General features: G+C 38.8%; 3 protein-coding genes across 6 annotated transcripts; 1 reads left to right on the plus strand and 2 right to left on the minus strand.

Moving 5' to 3' along the window:
* Positions 1-3090: 3090 nt before the first annotated feature.
* Positions 3091-20372, minus strand: LOC141823271 (protein CfxQ homolog). 3 transcript variants are annotated; one of them, XM_074710535.1, is made up of 4 exons: positions 20364-20372; positions 4907-5210; positions 3900-4039; positions 3091-3633 (listed from the first exon to the last, which is right to left on the minus strand). In XM_074710535.1, exons 2-4 carry the CDS (start codon positions 5202-5204, stop codon positions 3091-3093), a joined length of 981 nt encoding a protein of 326 aa, XP_074566636.1. In that variant the 5' UTR covers positions 5205-5210; positions 20364-20372. The 3 variants fall into 3 exon arrangements, with proteins under 3 accessions (XP_074566636.1, XP_074566635.1, XP_074566637.1); XM_074710534.1 differs by lacking the exon at positions 20364-20372 and adding an exon at positions 5624-5734; XM_074710536.1 differs by lacking the exon at positions 20364-20372 and adding an exon at positions 5624-5695 and having other exon boundaries at positions 4907-5206.
* On the plus strand, positions 8021-12408 carry LOC141824768 (3-methyl-2-oxobutanoate hydroxymethyltransferase 1, mitochondrial-like). 2 transcript variants are annotated; one of them, XM_074712105.1, is made up of 6 exons: positions 8021-8509; positions 8595-8801; positions 8892-9038; positions 11801-11854; positions 11925-12201; positions 12277-12408. In XM_074712105.1, the coding sequence occupies exons 1-5, from the start codon at positions 8141-8143 to the stop codon at positions 12180-12182; spliced, it is 1035 nt and encodes a 344-aa protein (XP_074568206.1). In that variant the 5' UTR covers positions 8021-8140; the 3' UTR covers positions 12183-12201; positions 12277-12408. The 2 variants fall into 2 exon arrangements, with proteins under 2 accessions (XP_074568206.1, XP_074568205.1); XM_074712104.1 differs by having other exon boundaries at positions 11925-12408.
* On the minus strand, positions 17518-19488 carry LOC141823273 (protein CfxQ homolog). The gene is made up of 3 exons (XM_074710537.1): positions 19083-19488; positions 18333-18472; positions 17518-18060 (listed from the first exon to the last, which is right to left on the minus strand). Exons 1-3 carry the CDS (start codon positions 19345-19347, stop codon positions 17518-17520), a joined length of 948 nt encoding a protein of 315 aa, XP_074566638.1. The 5' UTR covers positions 19348-19488.
* Positions 20373-20975: the final 603 nt, after the last annotated feature.

The raw sequence follows: 20975 nt of genomic DNA on the forward strand, positions 1-20975 counted from the left end.
CGACTTCTCCGCATCTTTTCTTGAGTCATTGCTGAGTCATCTTCATGAATAAAGCCCGATCCAACGTCTTTCAGTAAGTGCTAACCAGAGAATCAAACATCCTTATTCAGATATAAATGCAGTTGATCTGTAGGTGAATTGGAATATCCGATCACCATCTTGAACTACTAGATGCGGGCAAAACTCGACTAGTCGAAGAATTTTGTTGAAAATAATTGTCTTTCGACAGCTTCCCAGAATGATAGTCATGATATATCACGCTCTACGAATATCATCATGATCCACGTGTCCCTTGATGGCTATGAAAGTGAAACTTCTAATCATGACAGCTTAACAAGCTCCATGCAATCACATTCTAGTAAGATTTTTAGTAAAGTCATTCCATGCTATAAAATCAACATGGTAAATTTAAAGATAATCAAGTAGATCCTCAAATAAAACTCCATCTAAATAACAAAATTTCCATCTAAAGTTGCTCCTCTTTCCATAACTCTAAATTCAAAATTCTTGATTTTTTTTTCCACGAAGGGGAGCCTTGGCGCAACAGTAAGGTTGCTGCTGTGTGGCCTAAAGGTCACGGGTTCAAATCCTGGAAACAGCCTCCTGCCAAAGGCAGGGTAAGGCTGCGTGCATTGGATTCCCTCCCCGGACCCCGCAAGGCGGGAGTCTCGTGCACCGGGCTGCCCTTATGTGGTTTATTCACTATCCATGGCATATCTACTTAGGCAACAAAGTTAAAAGGGGCAGCCCGGTGCACGAGGCTCCTGTCTTGCGGGGTCCGGGGAGGGAATCCAATGTACGCAGCCTTACCCTGCCTTTGACAAGAGGCTGTTTCTAGGATTTGAACCCGTGACCTTTAGGCCACACGGCAGCAACCTTACCGTTGCACCAAGGCTCCCCTTCTTAGGCAACAAAGTTAAATTTCCAAAATCCATGGCATATCTACTTAGGCAACAAAATTAAATTTTCAAAAGAATGATTGAAAACCAAGTAATTGTACATAGATTATAACCTGAAAGCTTCATCAAATAAATGAAGAAGCCTTGCCGATTGACACCTTTGTAGGGTCATTTCTTATTGTTTAGACTTGCATACCAATCAACTCTAGATAGTGACTAGCAGTTTGTCATTTGGTCTTAACACTATCTTGGCCAAAAAGTATACTAAATTTATGTTAATAAGAACTATCCACTGAACATCAAGTATTCTTGCACCTAAGATACATACATCCATCCATAACTCTCATTGTAGTTATGTAGACAAACAAGATTTAAAAAAAAAAGAAAAAAGTATTCAACACAACCAACTCAAACAATCCATGCGAGTGTCACATAGGAGTACTAAGATTCAACCACATCAATGACCTTTCCACAAACAAGATGTGCAAGTTGTGTAACAAACAAATGAACCCTAACCACAAATCAAAGAATTATCATTAGTCTAGCTTTTGATGGTGGTTGAGTATGTTTAGTGCAAAAATGATATGAAACATCCTCAAATGTTTAGCACATATGAGCCTTTATCGCCACCACATGTTGTGTGCCGACCATGGGTTTGCTCTTCATAAATTTCTTGCAGGTATTGGGTAGGATTATTGTGGCACCATTCGTCCTAGCTGCCTTGTATGTAGGTCTAAGCTACATAGAAGAACCATCGGCGAGTGAGCAGTCGAAGACCAACTCTCAGGTCCTCCATTGTTAGCGTCACTAACCCATCAGCATCAGTGGAATCAAAAGTGAGCTGAAGATCCAAACTTTGACGGGCATTTGCGAGTAGTGGAGATATCTTTCATCCTAGCCATTCATGGTTTTGTTCTTGGGCTCAACCCAAAAGACTTCATGCCAATGGAGATATCTTCCATCCTTTTATATCCATGATCTTTTCCATGTATTTTAGATGTGAGACTATGTTTGCACTCTTGCAACCCAATAGAGTTTAGTCCTACATTTGGAGTTTTAGGGAAGTATGGCTGGTTTATATTGAATTACAACCGTAGAGGTCGTGGATTTGCAGGGGATTGTAAATTCAAGACCTGAATTGCATTAAACTTACTTGACTCTTGTGTGAATGCGACCAACACGTGTTGACTAATGAACTAATGTTTTGTCACTTGGACTTTTTTCTTGCCTGTCTTAACTGTGTGATAGGCACATTAGCGGCCAACTTAAAATGGTTGAACATTAATGGTTGACTTGTAACGACCCGATCTATAATTATTTGGTCATTAATTACTAGCTAGATGAGATATTAAATGACTGAGTATTAATCAATAAGATTAATGATTGGCAAAGTTTCGAATCTATAAAAGGAGGTTTCTTCTTTGGGCAAAGGTGAACAGAAGAAGAGAAGAATAGTTTATCCAACAAGAACTCCTTTTCCCCACATTCTCCACCTTTCTACTGGGTAGCCTTGCTCTCTGCTCACCACAAGTATTCAGTTCAACACAAGTAGCTAGTGCTTGGTTGTTAACATGATTGAGCCGTTGTATTTTGGGAAACAGACGTTCGTGTGAAATTTTAAGCACCACTACGGAGGGGTCGAATTTGTTTTAAGGAGATTGTGTCTATTGCAAGTTTTGACAACTCAACCAACTTGGTAATTCAGTCTGCTTGGCATCTCGACAACTAGGCTTCCTCGACAGCTCAGCAACGTTATTTCCCTACCAGGCTTCCTGCTTGATAGGTCGGCCTCCCCACTAGGCCTCCCTACCCGACTTGTCGAGTTAGTAGCTTCCTACTTGACCTTCAATTTGGTAGCTCTTAGTTCGACAACTCGACCTACTCGGATAGTCCATCCAATAAGCAACTCCTTTCCCTCATGTTCTCTGCCTCCTTAGCAAGCGACTCTTTTTCTATTTGGCCATTCTTTCTTTAGTCCGCTGATGATAACATTCGAGTATTGTTCAGTTCACTACAAATAGTCAATGTTTAATTGCTAATGTGGTTGAGTCATTGCATCATGTAAAATAAATGCCCATGTGAACCTCTAAGCACCAAAGAGAGAACGAATTAAATAAATGTCCATGTAATCAATCATGCTACAAGAAAGAAATGAATTAAATATTTCTAAGCTACCTAGAAGAAAGAACCATCAGCGAGTGAGCAGTCGAAGACCAACTCCCAGGTCCTCCATTGTTAGCGTCACTAACCCATCAGCATCAGTATCAGTGCAATCAAGATCAATCCGAAGATCCAAACTTTGACGGGCATTAGCGAGTAGTGGATCTATGAGTCCTCCGTTCATCCCTCTCCTTTGTTTCTCAGTTATCTCACTATCGATCAACTCTGCAATGGCAGGGATGCTGCAGGATGGATGGAGCTTGAATCCATAGAGAGAACTGTTTTGATCTTGGTTATTCATTTTGAAATGAAGGATTTCTGCGAGTTCAGTTGCGCTGAAGTCGTCAAAGTAAAAGAAGGTAGTTACCTTCTTGCAAAAACCTTCATTTGACTTGATCACGCGTTTCATTGGTTCTGAGTACCCAGCAAAAATCACCACCACTTTACCACTGTCCATCGCAGACATTATCTCTTCTAATGCCTCCAAGCCAAAGTCCTTATCATCTGTTTTTTGCATCGAAATCAATCTGTAAGCTTCATCTACAAAAAGAATTCCTCCCTCTGCTTCACTTATCTGGGAAAATCATTCAATGTAACATCAGGATGCTTACTCTAACAATACTAAGATTTTATAGATTTACAATATTGCAATATGATATTTAACTATAAGGACCTCCAAAATTTTGAAGGTGTCTGTCATACTAAGCAATTAACTACCAGAAGCAACGTTGTGAGAAATTAAACATGTTTCGTGGTGCCATAGTGTCCTCGGGTGCATCAAAAGATGCAAACAAAAACCCCATGATACCAGGATAATTGATGATTAATGTACACATATACCTTTCGTCTGGTTTTTGGTCCTGTGTGCCCCACGAATTTTCCAACTATGTCAGTTCTTTGCACTTCTGTAACTTTATCAGTAGATAAAATTCCCACCATATGAAGGAGTTTACCAAGAACACGAGCAACCATTGTTTTACCTATCAAAGATAATAACCCTTCAACACTTTGCATATCCAAATCATAGAAGCAGCAAGAGAATGGGAAGATAACATTTAATATCATATTACAAACATGATCAGGATTTAAACAATAAGATTGCTCCATGTGTCCAACTATTTGCCATTGACTACAAGGATGTTTTCCACCATTAAGTACCATATTAGATTATATCACTAGTGATACCAAAATCTAACAGTTTTGTGGTTTCTTTATTTTCCCATTTTCAAATCTAGTAGGAGAGAATTTTTTGCATGGAATCAGAAAGGTGCTGTAATTAACCTGGCAGGAATCAATGTTTCAACAATTGCACCAGGGTAAAAACCTTCATTGTAGAATCAAAATAAGTGATTGCTAAAATTCACCCTCAGTCTTATCACCAGCAGCCTTATTCAAGGTTTCAAACTTAATGGTGGAAACTAATTAGGAGATTGTGTTTCATCTTGAAACCTAGAAATCAATTAGTGATCCAAATTGAGCACCTCTAGGAGACAACAAAACTCTTGATAGCTGCTGATTGAGTGGCCACTTAGTTGCTCCCATAGAAACGAAAGCATGGTTTTGACTCATATTCCCCCTAAAAGTGGATTGTTACTACCAACACATATCGAGGATTTTAGGTGGAATCCTAAAATTGTTTCATCACATGAGAAATAGGAAATTCCTCTTGAAGGACTCATAGAGACAACCACATGTTTGTCATGTTCAAATATACATCCAAGTTAAAGAACAAATAACTAGTTTGCTATTTGAGAAACGTAGACTAAATTAGTGGCACTATAACATGTCAAATTGAAAAAGTATATCCTATGTTTGAGAAGAACCTCATCATGTATTATATCAAATACCTGTTCCAGGGTTACCAAGGAATGCCATATGTGAGGGCCTTCTTGGAGCTATATGTAATCCAAATGCTCTTCTCTTCTCATCAAAAAGCATGCCCCTTGCCCATCTGCGCAATTGCATTTTGAGATCATGCAACCCTACAATACCTGAAATAGCTACTTCAAACTCATCCATTTTAGCTTTTGGATCACTACATGATTCAATAGCTTTGCGCTTCCTTTGCTTCTCCCTGTGCTTCATAACGATTACTCGAAGTTTCTCACTACTAGCACCATCTGATAGATGATTTAAAGGGTTCATACCTTCCTACAAAGAATATTATTAGATCTCACTTCAAATGATTCTAACCAAACCTTAATAATGCTGTTAGATTGACATAGTGGAAGAAAAAGTTCTCAAGATCTTAATAAAAGTACAGAAAGCTAACAGAATAAATACCAAGACCACAAAGGCAAGAAACGAATCACTGATATACCAAGAGATCCCAAGGTTATATCAAACAACAAAAATAGAAGAGATTATCCTAGGCATTGTGAGTCCATGTTAAGAATCCAGCCCACACAAAATATCTAACAAGTGAACATGAGATTGTTTAGGCCATCCACATAGTCCGATTTCCGAAGCTTGAGCGACATGAAAACCATGAAAGGATAGATCTCCCAGCAAGAATCTAGAAAACAGAAAATCTTTGCCCTAATGACAAATAAAGCGCTGAGAACCTATCAACAAGCAGCTCCTACAGAAGAGAGATCGCCGAAACAGTTTTGCCGGCAAACAGAGACAGAAGCAGTTCCTACGACAGTGTTTGTCCAAAGGAGGCAATAATTTCCAAACAAGAAGCCAAATTGCAATTGAGATCTTGGTGATACAAAAAGCAAAGGAGAAGAACGATGAATGAAATGAAAAAACAGCCTACGATTGATACCAAAAACAAGCCTATAAATAGGCTTTACAATAGACCAATCGCAAAAGAGATATTTTTTATCTATATTTTATGTTTATTAAAAAAATTTTTTTTTGAAAATTTAATTGGGATGGATGGTCTAAATGTAATTGAAAATAAATGGATTTATAATATATGATTATCAAATATTAATTTAAGATTTTTGAAGAGTAATTTTTTATTAATATAATTTAAAAACATTGTATTCGTAAATTCTTTTTGTTCTATTTTATATGCTATAGTGAGAGCACTCGATGCAAAGACTTGAGAGAGGAAAACTCAGTCGTGGAGCCGACCATATGGGTCACTAAGGTGACAAATTTCATCTTTTACAGAAAAAAAAAGGAAAACTCATGTATCTCATACACTATCATACAATCTTAGAAAAGAGAACTAAGTAGAAGATCGACATAAGGAGACCTTAACTCACTTATCTTGTAGAATGCCCGATGCTGTTTTTTATCTTTCTTTTGCCACTTCGCTGTAGGGGTTAGCTTGATCTTTGTCGGGTCAAGCCATGTTTCACGCTTCCATTTGTCGTGCTTGTGCCGGGCACGACACGATCATAATGGAGTCTGGTCGAGGCTGAGATGAAGATCATCAGTATCTAGATCATCAGGATGATCAGTTGAAGAACACCAACATAGCTCACTATCCACCTCAGTATACTCACAATCAGACAGCCATTCTATATGTTGGTTTCTAATGGTTAAACAAGTGTAATACTAATCAAGGGAGTTTAGAACCCCTGTCATGGCATGATTAGCCTCGTTTCATCAGTCCTGTTTATCGACATTTGGATGATACGAGCCGCGACTTTAGAGTCGGCTCGATCAACAATTTGCATATGCTCAAGGTACCCGAGTTAACTCCATCTTATCGGCATAGCTAATACACAAACTTATCCATACAAGACAGTATCTGAATATCAAACCAGGCTCAGAGATGCAATCCTGCTGGTTTCCGTCGATAAACAATACATTTGCCGCGATCGACTAAGTATGATTAAAGCGCGAAGGGATCGATAATAATAACTCATCAGTTTCCCTGCAGATAACCTGCAAGAGTAATGGGTGAAGCCAGAAAATATATCGAGCTGGATAGTGAGCATGATTATTGCACAGAGATTGATATGAGAACTTATCGGCTTCCCAACAGAGAGCCAATCTTTTGCCTCAAAAGATTGGCTTAATCAAGATTTGCAATGACTGCATCGACGACTTCTTGGGTCGTACTGCTCCCTCCCAGATCTTTGGTTCTGTATTTGCCTTCCGCGATCACGCGCTTGACAGCAGTCTCTAGCCGGTCGGCGAATGATGGGAACTGGAGATGTCTCAGCATCATGGAAGATGAAAGGAGAAGAGCCACTGGATTGGCTTTCTTCTGCTCCACCAGTTTCTGATTTCCAACGTTGCCGGCCGAAGCACCTTGCTCAAACACAGCATGATCCTGGCCAACATTACCTAGGGAAAAAAAGAATCAATCAATTGAGAGAATGATTTTGTCGACGAGGAGCTGTATGAGTAAGCTTGTTGGTCTAAACTTGATCATGTTTGATGCTAAGATTTTTACATGGATTATTCTCCAAATAATTAGCAATTGCAACAATGTCAAAACAAATGAAAATTTTGTTTCAGATGCCGCAGGCTATGGAGAGACAGTTTTGGTAGAGGTGCATTGGAAGTATACTGATTCAGAACGTCAGCTGTTACTCAGAGATGACGATCTAACAAACCACCATAATGCTGCCAAATCACCATTGTTAATGCTAACACCTGCAACCCTTAACGAGCACCGTTCACGAACTGCTAACAACGCTACTTCCCGTCACCACTAGCAACAACTACTACCACTAACTGTTAGATCCCTGTTAGATATGAGATACTCCCACAAATACATGCCATGCCTTTCTTGCGGTCAAGGGGTGCCGCTTTGCCAGTCGGGTTATGTGCATTTTCAGTTTCCCTCTGACCAAAAAACTGAGACCAAGAAACTCATACACGATCACTGTTGGATCATGACATAGAAAAATATTACCTGACTTTATCAGCAAAAGGATATTATCTGACTTTACGAATTCGAATCGTTATCCTCTTCTGCAGTCAGAAAGTCATTTGCTACTTGCGTGGGAAGTAAACCTAAGTAAGATCATGGTTCCGTAGAAATCGTCCGCAACCAGAACCAGCGCCCTTCCCCTACGGAATCGACCTATCGCTGTCAACTTTCCTTCTTTGTCGGAAGCTCGAATACCTGCTCCTGCCTCTGGAGAAGAGAAGGAGAAGGAGAAGGAGAGATGTTGCGGTGGCTGGCGAGGCGGCTGATGAGCAACGTGCCGGAGAGTACAGTGTACGGTGGGCCGAAGCCCCAATCGCCCGCCCAACGCGTTACTCTGACCCACCTCCGCCAAAAGCACCGCCGCGGCCAACCCATCACCGTCGTCACCGCCTACGACTATCCCTCCGCCGTCCACGTGGACTCCGCCGGCATAGACATCCTCCTCGTCGGTGACTCCGCCGCCATGGTCGTCCACGGCCACGATACCACTCTCCCCATCACCCTCGACGACATGCTCCTCCACTGCCGCGCCGTCTCCCGCGGCGCCTCGCGCCCCCTCCTCGTCGGCGACCTTCCATTTGGATCCTACGAGTCATCCGCCTCCCAGGTACGGCCTCTACTAAAAAAAATCCCTCCTTTTTGCTTGCAAAGTACTCATCCTCACTTTCTCGATCTGTTTCTTGGCATGTCAGGCCGTGGATTCGGCGGTGAGGATGTTAAAAGAAGGGGGCATGGATGCGATCAAACTGGAAGGCGGCGCGCCGTCCAGGATCTCTGCCGCCAAGGCAATCGTTGAGGCCGGGATTGCTGTCATGGGCCATGTTGGATTGACTCCGCAAGCTATTAGCATTCTCGGCGGGTTCCGGCCGCAGGGAAAGACGGTTGCTAGTGCTGTCAAGGTGACTTTTTTAAACCTAATACCTACCCAATTAACTTCGGATGTGATTATATTAGGTTTTATAGTGCTTAAAACTGCTAGCTATGGACAGGTCGTGGAGACAGCCCTTGCTTTGCAGGATGCAGGTTGCTTCTCAGTTGTTTTAGAGTGTGTGCCCGCTCCGGTAGCTGCAGCTACAACTTCTGCTTTGCACATACCCACCATTGGCATTGGTGCGGGGCCTTTCTGTAGTGGCCAGGTTAGATTGTCTTTGGTCCGAAAATGGAGGTTTCAATGTTTATTCTGTAGACTTGCAAGGAAGGATTTTTTTTTTTTTTTCCTGGTGATATCTGATATACAGTTTCTCTCTATAGGTCATTTAGTGGTTTTCAATGTTTGCATAATGAGCAAGCAGCACGAGAAGATTGAACAAAAGTATTCTTAATCTTTTAGAGGACTCACTGAAAACTACTGACTTGTGTTGAAAATTGTTTTCCCCCTTTTTCAGTTGAAATGGTTTCTTACTTTTCTTTAAATTTGCAATACAACAGAAGTTTCCAAGAGAAAGATACTAGCAATCAGAATATTTTAGATGATCTGGTACGTGAGTATCCACATTACACTCAATTGGGTCATTCACAAGATTGCTTCATCCAAGCGCACCTGCCTTTGCTTGATCAGTCTATACCATTTTTCTGGCACGTGTCTAAATTATACTCCACCCTCAATGTTCCATGTTGAAATGGTGGTTTGATATCCTCCATGATCTACTTAACTCGGTGGCAGCTCGTTCCTGTCTACACATGCTTTCCGAGTCAATGTTGCCTTGCTGAAACAGCCTCCTTGATCTCTTTGCATTCTCTGGTTGGGGTGTTGTGTCATAACATAGTATACACCTACACTACTCAATCTTCCTCATATGATGACCCTTTACTTCTCCTTATTGATCCCTCACTTGTAATGATGACTAATAATTCACACCACATATATAAACATGTCCTGCTAGGGTGCTATTTACCTTGGTACAAACATCTATGACACTCTTGGTCCTCCTCCCTAAAATTAAATTCACGGAGAGGATCATCCTGCAAAGCAACGCCATAACAAAAACTTCTGCTGAAGAAACATTAATGTCAACCTCACTTGCCCTTTATGAAAAACTAACAGATAGACTGTTACCCACTCATTTATTGTTCGTGTGCCCCTTTGCACTTACAAGGCGAACTGTCAAAGGTAGAGGTGATAACTTCCCAACATCCAATTATCAGCTTTGCAGTCTCATCACTGGATATACATGGGCTATTTAGCATGAGTGAAATTCACATGTCTCAACAGGAATTACCCATCCTGTTGCCATCTTTGCTTGTTGATTAGCTTCATTGAGAGGGAGGATACCTTAACAATCTAACTTGCTTGTTATAACTGTCTACCATTGCGCTTCTGTTTCCTTCTTCAATGTGTAATTTTCTCTTCGGCATTGTTTCTCTTCCTGACATGATGCATTGTACTTGCTGTATAAACTTCTCCAATGGAGGATATGTAAATACACTGAATATTAGTAAGACAGGTAAGAGCCTCCCATTTTCATTTCCTCCCAAGAAAAACATTTTCTTGATGACAATCATGAAGAATGGTTCTGTATCTTTAAGTTAGGAATTTGGACCAACTATTTTCAACATAAATCAGGGTTTATGATCAGGTAAATGTGCTTAGAACCTTTTCTTGAGTTCAATCATTAGTGAATCTAACAACTTGCTGGAAGTTAATTTAGGTTCTTTTAATGTTTCTTAATCACTGGCAAGACTCATTATTTTCTTTTTCTGCTATAAAAAGGATCACTACCGTCATAGGATCAATTTTGTGTTGAACCAAGAATCGAATTGGTGATTGTTATTATACAATAAGTTGTCTCGATGTTTTCCAGTTTGTATAGCTTGTTTAAAATATTTGTAGTCCAATATGATTATTCAATGTGGTCTTGATTCAGCTTTCTAAAACTCAAATTTACCCGCTTTCATTGCAAACCTAGGATTTTTGGGAGAGTATTTTTTTTCTTCTATTTTTGGGACAAGTTTCTTGTTCTCAAGCACACAAGTAGATAATGAGTCACAAAGATTTACGGACATATGAGGATGGAATAGTGAGAATATTAGAAAGAAAATCGAAGTCATGAAAGTTGAATTTGCACTTTTTGAGGAAAAATTCTGAGAAATGCATTTCAGATGGTACGAACGTGTACTTAGACGGCCAATAAAGATTTCAATTAGGCAATGTGAAACTATGACAAATACGCACATTGAATGGGAAAGAGGAAAACTAAAGAAGGCTTGATTAGTAATAATAAAATAAGATAAATTTTATTTACATATAAATAATAAAATAATAGGAGATAAAGCTCAATGACATAGGAGGATCATATAGCCGATCCCACCTAGTGAGATAAAGCTTGATTGTTGTTGTTGTTGTTGTGGGACAAGTGTTCTTGTCAAAATATTTTGATAGAGATTATTGCAGTGATTGTGGTATTTTATCGAATCTAAGATGTATGACAGTCTTGTTACTCTCAAACTTCTGTAACCTCTATGATAAACATTATCATTCCTATTCTGCTGTATGTTGACTAAGATGTAGCTTTTTACATGACACAAGGAAAGGGGTAGTGTCAATTACTAACTGCATAGATTGCTATTACAGTCTTTCTCCAGTTGCAAATTACAGTAGAGGATCGCATTATTCCTTGGATATTCAAATTTTCATTACCGACCAATTTGGCTATTCCTTCTCGATTCATTCCTTCAACTTGACAGTATTATATAAGCCACAAGGGTAGGTTTTCTTTATCTTTTCTTCAAAACGTACTATAAAGCCATGAAAATTGATGTTTACTTATTCCCTCATAAGCAGCGCAATTGATTAGCATTTTTGTATTAAAATGAATGTCTCCTAGTATGCCTTTTGTGATCTTTGTTGTTCCTCGGATGATCAAATGTTTTCTGACTGCAAACATCAAAACTTGTGCAGGTGCTTGTTTACCATGATTTGCTGGGAATGTTGCAACATCCTCATCATGCCAAGGTAATTTTGTTTTAATCAAATTTTCTTTATCCGAATCTCATATATCCATGGATTATCAACTTTCCGGCAGGTCACTCCAAAGTTCTGTAAACAATATGCGCAAGTGGGTGATGTCATAAACAAAGCCCTCACAGAATACAAAGAGGAAGTCGAAACTCGTTCATTTCCGAGTGCAGCTCATACACCGTATCGAATAAGTGAAGCTGACGTCGAAAATTTTACGAAAGAATTGGAGAATAGAGGCTTAAATGATGCAGCATCAGCCGCAGCAGCTGCCGCAGAAAATGAGGTTGCAACTGGAAAACCATCAGCTGATGGCAACTGTTAGGTTGCCTAATCCTTTTCAGGTCTAGTTATGTTCCCTTCTTGCCTTGCAGTAGCGTAGTAAACAAATAAACGTCTGATTTTTTTGAGTTTAACAGGATTTTGCTGACCCCCCCTCCATGTTGATTTTTAACTATCTTGCACCTTTTTATTGGGCCATCAGCAAATGTTTGTGCGCTTTTGATTAGCATACAACTTTTTTTCTTCATATCAGAGATTATTATGCAGTTTCTCAAGTTGCGTGTGACTTTGTGATCATGAGTTTTTGAGTAGTGAAAATAAGATAAAATTGCATATAATAAATTCAATATGGTTTAATCCTTGTTTGGGATCCATATTGATGGTAGGCTGCACCCTAAATTCAAACATATGACATGAAGTAGATGCTTAGCATCCAGTTAATATAGACAATTCTTAGCATCCAGTTAATTCTTGAAGTAGATGCTATTCATTTAAGCACCCCCTCAATTTTTCTACAAAAAGATGGAATTCGCCACTTTAGCGGTCCCACACGATCGGTTTCATGATCATTTGTGAGGAGGTAAATCGGGAAACTGCAGTTGGTCATGACACAGGAGGATATTGTCTGGTTTTGTCAGGATTCGAACCCTTGTCCTTTTCTGCAATTTTGCTGTGTCGTAATCAACTTAGTTATGTCCCGGAAGTGAGTACCCCCTTAATTTAAACATATGACATGAAGCTAATGTAGGCTGCACCCTAAATATTAGTACATAATGGTGGCTAAGATAAGGCATGTAACTCGATGTCTTTATCACTGATCCAATATATCTACATCTCGTAATATTTAGTTAGCTTTAGATGTTAAATAAAAATTTGGCTCGTTAACCTCTTTACCAAATTCTATAATTTTTTTTCATAATTGAGATATTCAACTTTTTAAACCGACTAATCTTGAAGTTTACTGACTCAATCTCATAGAAGTTTCTTATGGGTCATCAAGATAAATAGAAAAGTACAAATAACACATTGCTCCGCGATCAACATTTCAAGAAATTAATTTATAATGCGACGTAGTTAAGAATCGAGCCATGAATATCTGATTAACTACAGAAGTATTTTACAATTGCACCGTAGCTTCGGGGCTTACCAAAATCTACATTTGAGACTCCACTTTGTAGATATGAACAAGAACATGTCATTGGCCTATGAATTTTGATCATGCAATTATTGAATTTTAGTAGTAGTTCTCATGATATAATATATATATATATATATATATATATATATATATATATATAAAATAAATTTTTATTAATAATTTTTAAGTAATATTAATGAATTGTATGTTTTAGATTTTAATAATAATTTCACAAAATTTAAAAATTTTAATCAAGATATAAAATTATAGTTATATATAATTTGAAGATGCTATAATGCTTACATTGCATATTTGAAGAGGGAATATTATGGATATTCAGAGCATCACAGTTCAATTCTCGATTGGAATATGCGCATACTCTATTTGATAAAAAAAAATATTGAAAAACGGTATAAAATACAATTATCCTGATTCGGCGAAAGTAATTCGTAGAGACGTGGATGATGAGTAAGAGTCGGGGAAAATATCTAGCAATGACGTAGATCAAGGATAAAGAGATTCCGATCTCTTGAGATCATAATGAAGGCAAAAGAGGGCCGACCTCTCTAAGAGGATAACAAATTCCTCAGTACAAGATCTGAGGTCTTCCTAACCTTCATCCAAAATGTCCCGACCTCTCCTCCTCTTGGGTTCAATACTCTCGCCCCAAGCAAACCGCCGACCTAGTAAACCAACGACCTCATTAAGAGGTCGGCGCGTAACGACCTCTTCAAAGCTTCAATCTACAGCCAACCTCGTTCGGAGGTCAGATCTCTTCATCATCTCTCCCTACAAAGCTCGATCTTTTACAAGAATCCATTGCCGACCTCACTAGGAGGTCGGTACGGGATTTAAGATGTAGACTGAGCTCTTCCTAACCTCAGTTTATATAGCCTGGTCTCTTACGATCACCTTAGTATCAAACTGACTCCATATACTGACCTCATTAGGAGGGCAGTATATATGCAGACCTCATGACCTGGTCCCGGTATCACATACCGATCTCATGAATTGGTCCTTTCCTCATGAGCAGACCTCATGACCTGGTCCCGGTATCACATACCGACCTCATGAATTGGTCCTTTCCTCATGAGCCGACCTCATGACCTGGCTCCGGTATCACATACCGACCTCAGGGATTGGTCCTTACCTCATGGACAGATCTAGTGACTAGATCCCAGTATCGCACCATAAGCTCAGTCATCCGCTTCAGACAGCTTGGTAATTCAAGTGAGAGTCCGATCAAATGTTTGGATACACACCACAAGTTCGGCAAGTCACTTCATTCAGCTATGGCATACGTCAAGAGTTCGGATACATACTTAGTTCATCTCATCTTCCCATATAAGCTCTCGGCACACCTGCACCTCCCGGTCACTCATACAAAACGGCCATTACCGACCTCAAGTAGCTGGACAGATGTCAACGGATCACCACCCTGACCTCTTCATCGGGCTTAGCACCTTATCTATAAGGATCAAGATAGGGATCAAGTTTCCGTACTTGGTCCCGGGCGATCTCAGCCGTCGGAGGGGAATAACTAACGCTGCTAAGCCGTTAGATGATTGGAACTTGTCATAGATCGATCCGCCGATCACGCCTTCATGACCAATCGCAAACAATGGGATCCGAGGATATCGCTCCCGCCACCTCTATATAAACTTCGTAGGTATGACAATCAACCGGGCGAGAATTCTCTACACATACTACTACTTCAATTTCTGACTTGAGCGTCGGAGTGGCGACACCGGGGTTCCCTGGCGCCTTGCTAATCCTTGCGTTCAGTTCTTGCTTCTTCAGGGGTCTTCTCGTCAGCGAACATATGAAGGTTGACGCGACATCTTACTGACTGGTGGCTTGACTGTCGTCGGCATTGAGCCGGAACATATCCTAATAGGGTTGGATGACCTCCACTTGGTGGAGCTTGCGACCCATGACTCTAATGCTTAGATGGAGCATGACTCACCACAACTATGGGTTAATTGTGGAGCTCGAGAATGGCGAAGCTAGAAATTTTATAACCCTTGAGTTGTCTAATCTTGGACTATCACTACCTTCCACTCTCTCACATAATTTTTTCTTTCTCCCATCATAAATCCGAGTTGCTGCTCCTCTTCGGTGTTGTCGAGCATCCGAGCTAAAACTCAAGTAGATTACAAGGTGGCTCCGGCCTTGAAAGTCAATTGTTGATGATTTTCAACACAAATACTTTCAGATGTACTCGATGAGCGAATCGAGAAAAAGACCACCCTCCTTCATGAATAGTCGATTCTGTAAAAGTCTAGATATTTGTAAAATATAAAAAATATAAATAAAAGTTAATAATTTTTTATTTGGATGAATAATTAAATAGATAGTAAAATGAGATATATACAATTTTTTATTAAAAGCTTACCTTGTGAGAAGAAGGGTGCGCCATGAATGTTACTATGATGATGGATAATGATAATCCCTAGAGATAACGATTATATAATAATAAATGATAAATATATTTTTAAAATCATAAGAATATAGAGTAGTAAAATTAAAATGAGAATATGGAGAAATTAGGGAATGAAATTTTAGAGGAGGGATGAGCCCCAATATCCATTGAAAAACTTTAAAATATTTATTTTTTTGATAATTTATTTGGTGACATTTGATAAAGAAATGTTTAAATAAGTCATTTTTAAATGGTTGAAGGAAATTTATATTTAAACTCAAATTATCAAACTTATTTAGGTCGTGATTAAGTTAACCCGAGTTAGATATTGGAAAAGTAAATGAAAATCTAGTTGAAATTGGCTTCAATGTGATTGAGAAATTAGTCTCACCTTGGAAGGAAACAAAGATGGAATTGGCTCCAATATGAGATATGAAGGGGAGTTTGTTAGGACCAGATAGAATCAAAATATCTTCACAATGATATGATATTATCCACTTTGGGTCTAAGCCCTCATGGTTTTGTTCTTGGGCTCAACCCAAAAGGCTTCATGCCAATGGAGATATCTTCCATCCTTTTAAACTCATGATCTTTTCCATGTATTTTAGATGTGAGATTATGTTTGCACCCTTGCAACCCAATAGAGTTTAGTCCTACATTTGGAGTTTTAGGGAAGTATGACTGGTTTATATTGAATTACAACTGTAGAGGTCGTGGATTTGCAGGGGATTGTAAATTCAAGGCCTGAATTGCATTAAACTTACTTGACTCTTGTGTGAATGCGACCAACACGTGTTGACTAATGAACTAATGTTTTGTCACTTGGACTTTTTTCTTGCCTGTCTTAAGTGTGTGATAGGCACATTAGCTGCCAACTTAAAATGGTTGAACATTAATGGTTGACTTTTAACGACCCGATCTATAATTATTTGGTCATTAATTACTAGCTAGATGAGATATTAAATGACTGAGTAATGACCATTAATCTATAAGATTAATGATTGGCAAAGTTTCGAATCTATAAAAGGAGGTTTCTTCTTTGGGCAAAGGTGAACAGAAGAAGAGAAGAATAGTTTATCCAACAAGAACTCCTTTTCCCCACATTCTCCACCTTTCTACCGGGTAGCCTTGCTCTCTGCTCACCACAAGTATTCAGTTCACCACAAGTAGCTAGTGTTTGGTTGTTAACATGGTTGAGCCGTTGTATTTTGGGAAACAGACGTTCGTGTGAAATTTTAAGCACCACTACGGAGGGGGTGAATCTGTTTTAAGGAGATTGTGTCTAACTGCAAGTTTCGACAACTCAACCAACTTGGTAATTCAGTCTGCTTGGCATCTCGACAACTAGGCTTCCTCGACAGCTCAGCAACGTTATTTCCCTACCAGGCTTCCTGCTTGATAGGTCGGCCTCCCCACTAGGCCTCCCTACCCGACTTGTCGAGTTAGTAGCTTAGCAGCTTCCTACTTGACCTTCAATTTGGTAGCTCTTAGTTCGACAACTCGACCTACTCGGATAGTCCATCCAATAAGCAACTCCTTTCCCTCGTGTTCTCCTCCTCCTTACCAAGTAACTCTTTTTCTATTTGGCCATTCTTTCTTTAGTCTGCTGATGATAACATTCGAGTATTGTTCAGTTCACTACAAGTAGTCAATGCTTAATTGCTAATGTGGTTGAGTCATTGCATCATGTAAAATAAATGCCCATGTGAACCTCTAAGCACCAAAGAGAGAACGAATTAAATAAATGTCCATGTAATCAATCATGCTACAAGAAAGAAATGAATTAAATATTTCTAAGCTACCTAGAAGAAAGAGCCATCAGCGAGTGAGCAGTCGAAGACCAACTCCCAGGTCCTCCATTGTTAGCGTCACTAACTCATCAACATCAGTATCAGTGCAATCAAGATCAATCCGAAGATCCAAACTTTGACGGGCATTTGCGAGTAGTGGATCTATGAGTCCTCCGTTCATCCCTCTCCTTTGTTTCTCAGTTATCTCACTATCGATCAACTCTGCAATGGCAGGGATGCTGCAGGATGGATGGAGCTTGAATCCATAAAGAGAACTGTTTGGATCTTGGTTATTCATTTTGAAATGAAGGATTTCTGCAAGTTCAGTTGCGCTGAAGTCGTCAAAGTAAAAGAACGTAGTTACCTTCTTGCAAAAACCTTCATTTGACTTGATCACGCGTTTCATTGGTTCGGAGTACCCAGCAAAAATTACCACCACTTTACCACTGTCCATCGCAGACATTATCTCTTCTAGTGCCTCCAAGCCATAGTCCTTATCATCTGTTTTTTGCATCGGAATCAATCTGTAAGCTTCATCTACAAAAAGAATTCCTCCCTCTGCTTCACTTATCTGGGAAAATCATTCAATATAGCATCAGGATGCTTACTCTAACAATACTAAGATTTCATAGAATTGCAATATTGCAATATGATATTTAACTACAAGGACCTCCAAAATTTTGAAGGTGTCTGTCATACTAAGCAATTAACAAGCTACCAGAAGCAACGTTGTGAGAAATTAAACATGTTTCGTGGTGCCATAGTGTCCTCTGGTGCATCAAAAGATGCAAACAAAAACCCCATGATACCAGGATAAAATTGATGATTAATGTACACATATACCTTTAGTCTGGTTTTTGGTCCTGTGTGCCCCTCGGATTCTCCAACTAGGTCAGTTCTTTTCACTTCTATAACTTTATCAGTAGATAAAATTCCCATCATATGAAGGAATTTACTAAGAACACCAGCAACCATTGTTTTACCTATCAAAGATATATAATAACCCTTCAACACTTTGCATATCCAAATCATAGAAGCAGCAAGAGAATGGGAAGATAACATTTAATATCATATTACAAACATAATCAGGATTTAAACAATAAGATTGCTCCATGTGTCCAACTATTTGCCATCGACTACAAAGATGTTTTCTGCCATTAAGTACCATGTTAGATTATATCACTAGCTAGTGATACCAAAATCTAACAGTTTTTTGGTTTCTTTATTTTTCCCATTTTCAAATCTAGTAGGAGAGAATTTTTTGCATGGAACTGACAGGAATCAATGTTTCAACAATTGCACCAGGTAAAAACCTTCGTTGTAGAATCAAAATAAGTGATTGCTAAAATTCACTCTCAGTCTTATCACCAGCAGCCTTATTCAAGGTTTCAAACTTAATGGTGGAAACTAATTAGGAGATTGTGTTTCATCTTGAAACCTAGAAATCAATTATATTAGTGATCCAAATTGAGCACCTCTAGGAGACAACAAAACTCTTGATAGCTGCTATAACATGTCAAATTGAAAAAGTATATATATCCTATGTTTGAGAAGAACAGAACCTCATCATGTATTATTATATCAAATTAATACCTGTTCCAGGGTTACCAAGGAATGCCATATGTGGGGACCTTCTTGGAGCTATATCGAATCCAAATGCTCTTCTCTTCTCATCATTAAGCATGCCCCTTGCCCAACTGCGCAATTGCATTTTGAGATCATCCAACCCTACCATACCTGAAATAGCTGCTTCAAACTCATCCACTTTAGCTTTTGTTTCACTTAATGATTCAATAGCTTTGCGCTTCCTTTGCTCCTCCTCCATGTTATTTGCCACATGAAGAGGGGTTTGCGACATCTACAATTAATAGTTGGCCGAAGTCATAATGCTGTTAGATTGACATAGTGGAAGAAAAGAATAAGTTCTCAAGATCGTAATTTAAGTACAGAACCACAAAGGCAAGAAACGAATCACTGATATACCCAAGAGATCCCAAGGTTATATCAAACAACAAATTAAAAAGAGGAGAGATTATATATCCTAGCTAGCCATTCAAACGGGCATGTGAGTCCATGTTAAGAATATAATCCAGCCCACACAAAATATCTAACAAGTGAACATGAGATCGATTGTTTAGGCCATCCACATAGTCCGATTTCTGAAGCTTGAGCGACATGAAAACCATGAAAGGATATATAGATCTCCCAGCAAGAATCTAGAAAACAGAAAAAGATCTTTGCCCTAATGACAAATAAAGCGCTGAGAACCTATCAACAAGCAGCTCCTACAGAAGAGAGATCGCCGAAACAGTTTCGCCGGCAAACAGAGACAGAAGCAGTTCCTACCGAAAGTGTTTGTCCAAAGGAGGCAATATATAATTTCCAAACAAGAAGCCAAATTGCAATTGAGATCGATCTTGGTGATACAAAAAGCAAAGCAAGGAGAAGAATTAACGATGAATGAAATGAAAAACAGCCTGCCATTAATACCAAAAGCAAGCCAGCCTATAAATAGGCTTGCTTTACAATAGACCATTTCAACTCCACGATCGTCCAATCGCAAAAGATTAATCGCAAAAGATTAAACCAAAAGACTCAGACAAAAAAAAAACTGCTTGTCACAATAGACTACGGGAATCTACACCGTTCGATTTTAAAGTTCAGATTAAATTCAGACCGTAGATTGAATGGGTGATTTACTTTAAGATTTAGAGTTTAGGATTTAGAGTTTAGGGTTTAAGGTTTAAAGTTTAGGATTTAGGATTTAGGAGTTTAGCGATCGACCGTTGATTTTAAAATCGAACAGTCCAGATTTCCGTCATAAATTTATGACGGGAGTCTATTGCGATAAGAATCCCAACTGAACCAAAAAACCTGGATAAACACTTATCTAAAACTTAACACTTGGTCTATTAAATCAAATGCGAGCGATCGATCGGGGAGGGAAACCATTTATTTTTAATACATACGATTAATTCGATCAATTAAATCTTTTTTATTAGTTTTGAATATTCTCTCTCTCCCGTGACAAGTTGATATTTTTTATCTATATTTTATGTTTATTAAAAAAATTTTTTTTTTGAAAATTTAATTGGGATGGATGGTCTAAATGTAATTGAAAATAAATGGATTTATAATATATGATTATCAAATATTAATTTAAGATTTTTGAAGAGTAATTTTTTATTAATATAATTTAAAAACATTGTATTCGTAAATTCTTTTTGTTCTATTTTATATGCTATAGTGAGAGCACTCGATGCAAAGACTTGAGAGAGGAAAACTCAGTCGTGGAGCCGACCATATGGGTCACTAAGGTGACAAATTTCATCTTTTACAGAAAAAAAAAAGGAAAACTCATGTATCTCATACACTATCATACAATCTTAGAAAAGAGAACTAAGTAGAAGATCGACATAAGGAGACCTTAACTCACTTATCTTGTAGAAATGCTGCCCGAGGGGTTGCTGTTCAAGCCATGTTTCA

This window comes from Curcuma longa, chromosome 3 (genome assembly GCF_044706935.1).
Source record: "Curcuma longa cultivar G26 ecotype Majalengka, Jawa Barat chromosome 3, ITB_CL_G26_1.1, whole genome shotgun sequence".
Lineage (NCBI taxonomy): Eukaryota > Viridiplantae > Streptophyta > Magnoliopsida > Zingiberales > Zingiberaceae > Curcuma > Curcuma longa.